We start from the raw sequence: 3,323 nt of genomic DNA on the forward strand, positions 1-3,323 counted from the left end.
CCCCCCCCCCCCCCCCCGTTCCCCGTCACCGTGAAGTGATCATTAATTGTTCTTACGTATGCTCCCAGCCGGCGTGAACTGATCGTTAATTATTGTTCTATCCCCCAGTCTTGAGTCATGACGCTTCGAGACTCGCATCCTCAGCCCAGCCGATAGTGCCATGTAATTCTCGCACGCAGTACGCGGAACGTTTCCAGTGATCACACTCGACAAAAACAAAAACATCAACAACAACTACAACACCGACAGCAGCAGCGACAACAACTACAACAATGGACGTCGCACAACGCTCTTCGTTCGTTTCCTCCAGCATGAGGCGGAGATCTGCGCTCACCTCTGACCTGTTGAACTTCCACTTGTTGTTTACTTTGGTCCTGTTGTTGAACACCTTTGGCCTCGGCCGGGGATCCGAGTCGGTGAGAACGTGCGAACCAATCAGTTTCAACATGTGTAAGGACCTCGGCTACAACGTCACGGGCATGCCCAATCTGGTCAACCATTTGGACCAGGCGGACGCTGTCCTCAAGCTTCAGACGTACACTCCCCTCATCCAATATGGCTGCTCGAGCCGCCTGAAGTTCTTCCTCTGCTCCGTCTACGTACCCATGTGTACCGAGAAGGTCATGACCCCCATCGGACCGTGCAGACCCTTGTGCGAGAGTGTCCGAGACCGCTGCAAACCGGTTCTGCACGAGTTCGGATATCCGTGGCCGGCGGACCTCAACTGTACGAAATTCCCTTCAGAGAACAACCACATGCACATGTGTATGGAAGGACCGGATGACGACGAGGACGACCGGCACACGGTACCGCCCATCCGGCGTCCGAGCCGGCCCGAGCACACCACAGACGCCAACAGCAGACAGCTCCCCCCAAGAGTAGGCTCTGGTGGTCATCGTGTGGTCAACCGCCCGGGAGATCTGCCCGGCTACAGAGGCAGCGGGGTGAAACCCCCGAGTAACGTTCCCAAACAGAACTTCCTCCCATGCGTCCAGCTCGGGTATCGCCACCCGATGAAGTACACGTTCATCAACCGCACGGAGCGGTGCGCCATGCTGTGCGACCAAGACGACGCGTTCACGGAGGACAACAAGTACTTCGCCAACGTCTGGATGGCGGTCTGGGCCGGCCTGTGCTTTGTCTCCACCCTCTTCACCATCCTCACCTTCCTCATCGACTCACAGCGCTTCCGCTACCCGGAACGACCCATAATCCTGATGGCGATGTGCTACAATATCTACAGTATCGCCTACATCGTCAGGCTCATCGCCGGACGGGACGACATCGCCTGCGACCACGAGAGCCAGAGCGGACTCAACATCCTCATCCAAGAGGGTCTGGAGAACACTGACTGCGCCATCGTGTTCCTCCTTCTCTACTTCTTCGGCACGGCCAGCGCCCTGTGGTGGGTGGTTCTCACCTTCACCTGGTTCCTGGCGGCCGGTCTCAAATGGGGTCACGAGGCGATCCAGGTCCACAGCAGCTACTTCCACCTGGCCGCCTGGGCCATCCCGGCCGTGAAGACCATCGTCATCCTGGTCATGCGTGACGTGGACGCCGACGAGCTGACCGGAATCTGTTACGTGGGCAACCAGAACACCTCCACCTTAATGGGCTTTGCTATCGTCCCCCTCATCGCCTACCTCGTCCTCGGCTCGTCTTTCCTGATCGCCGGCTCCGTGTCCCTCGTCAAGGCTCGACGCACGGCCCAGGCGGACAAGGCCCCCAGCAGTAGCGGAAGTAGTGGCGTCACCAGCAGCAGCACAGCGGCGGCCGCCCGGGAGGACAAGCTGCACGTACTCATGGTGAGGATCGGGATCTTTTCTGTCTTCTACACCGTGCCGGCCGTCTGTGTGATCAGCTGCCTGCTCTACGAGTACGCCTCCAGAGACGGCTGGTACTTGGGAGGCACCTCCTCCACCTCCTCTTCTTCCTCCTCCCCCTCCTCCTCTTCCTCCTCCTCCTCCTCGCCCGTCATTGGCGTGTTCATGCTCAAAGTGTTCATGACTCTGGTAGTGGGCATCACCTCGGGTATCTGGGTCTGCTCCACCAAGACCCTGGGCTCCTGGAGAACACACATCAACCGTTTCTTCGGACCTCGCCGGGACAGGAAGGGCATCGAATACACCGTGCACGTGCACCAGTACCAGCAGGTTCCGGTCAAGGCCATCACAGGAACCTCGTCCTCCTCCAGGGCTATCCGCAGTGAGAAATCCAAACGTGGCAAGTCGGACAGCGAGACCATCGTCTGAGCGACCTGTTGCTGTTCTCTCACACTGAGGAGTCATTACAGTCCTCATCGTACACAGGGTTGCAAGCTGTGAGCCTCGCTCGCTTTCTTCTCTCACTCTCTCACTCCCTCAATAAAGTGAAGAGTGATTGTTCTCCCACTTTCTCAACAAAGTGAAGAGTGATTGTTCTCTCACTCTCTCAACAAAGTGAAGAGTGATGACTTGAACCTCGAATCCCCTGCACACGGGGGCACACGAGGTCTGAACCTCATCCTACAAAATGGAAACAAGGTCTGAACCTGACATCCTTCCCCCGTGTCGGGGATGTGGGGTCTCAACAGTCCCCACCACACGTGGGAATCCCCTCATCGTCACCATTGATGACCCGATCAACATGGACAAGGATACGTTGCAGAATTCTTCCTCCTACCCCTTTCAGCTTTAATTAATTGTGCCGGGCTGCGGTCACACACTCAGGACCGGAACCACAGCTTCCGGAAGTGAAATTCTTGTGAGTATTGAATCGACGATCCGTGGCAGGCAAAATAACTCCAGTGGCAGGCAGTGAAAATCCATTATAATATAGGGCAGTGAGATATAATTCCTGTGATAGGAGCAGCGTCAAGTCTGGACCTCGTCATGTCGTGTGTGTCTGTGTCTGTGTGTACAGTGGCAGCTTTTGTTGCTCACTCACACAGCCCGCCCGCCCGCCCCCTGCAGGGTGAACCACGTCATGAACGTGTCACTGCCGCCCCCCTTGCCTGCCACGGGTACAGTTCTGTGAGTAGAGTCCGCCGTCAGCATTCAGGGAAATGATACACACGCTGAGTGAGTCGTTGTCCACATATAGGTGAGAAACATTTATCAAACACACGTATTATTATTATTATGATGATGATGCACAATAGCGTTATTTCGACAGCAAAGGACAGAACAGTTTTATGACAGAATAAGTCTGAGTACTTTAGAAAAAATGATAACTTAAATTTTTTTTTTGAAAAACGCCATTCATCTATTTTTAAGCTCCATTCATTCCCTCCTCTTCCGCTGCACCCCCTCACACTTCCTCCCTATATTTTTCTCCCCTCCCCC

General features: G+C 55.2%; 1 protein-coding gene across 2 annotated transcripts in view; it reads left to right on the plus strand.

Annotated features, from left to right (window-relative positions):
- LOC101847549 (frizzled-4) overlaps window positions 1-3,317 on the plus strand; it is a 4,704-nt gene extending 1,387 nt beyond the window's left edge. For both annotated transcript variants that reach the window (XM_005112405.3, XM_035973473.1), the window contains exon 2: window positions 109-3,317. In XM_005112405.3, the coding sequence (XP_005112462.1) occupies window positions 273-2,252 (1,980 nt within the window). In that variant the 5' untranslated portion in view covers window positions 109-272 and the 3' untranslated portion in view covers window positions 2,253-3,317. The remainder of the gene's footprint in view (window positions 1-108) is intronic.
- Window positions 3,318-3,323: the final 6 nt, after the last annotated feature.

This window comes from Aplysia californica, unplaced genomic scaffold (genome assembly GCF_000002075.1).
Source record: "Aplysia californica isolate F4 #8 unplaced genomic scaffold, AplCal3.0 scaffold01263, whole genome shotgun sequence".
In the NCBI taxonomy this organism is placed as follows: domain Eukaryota; kingdom Metazoa; phylum Mollusca; class Gastropoda; order Aplysiida; family Aplysiidae; genus Aplysia; species Aplysia californica.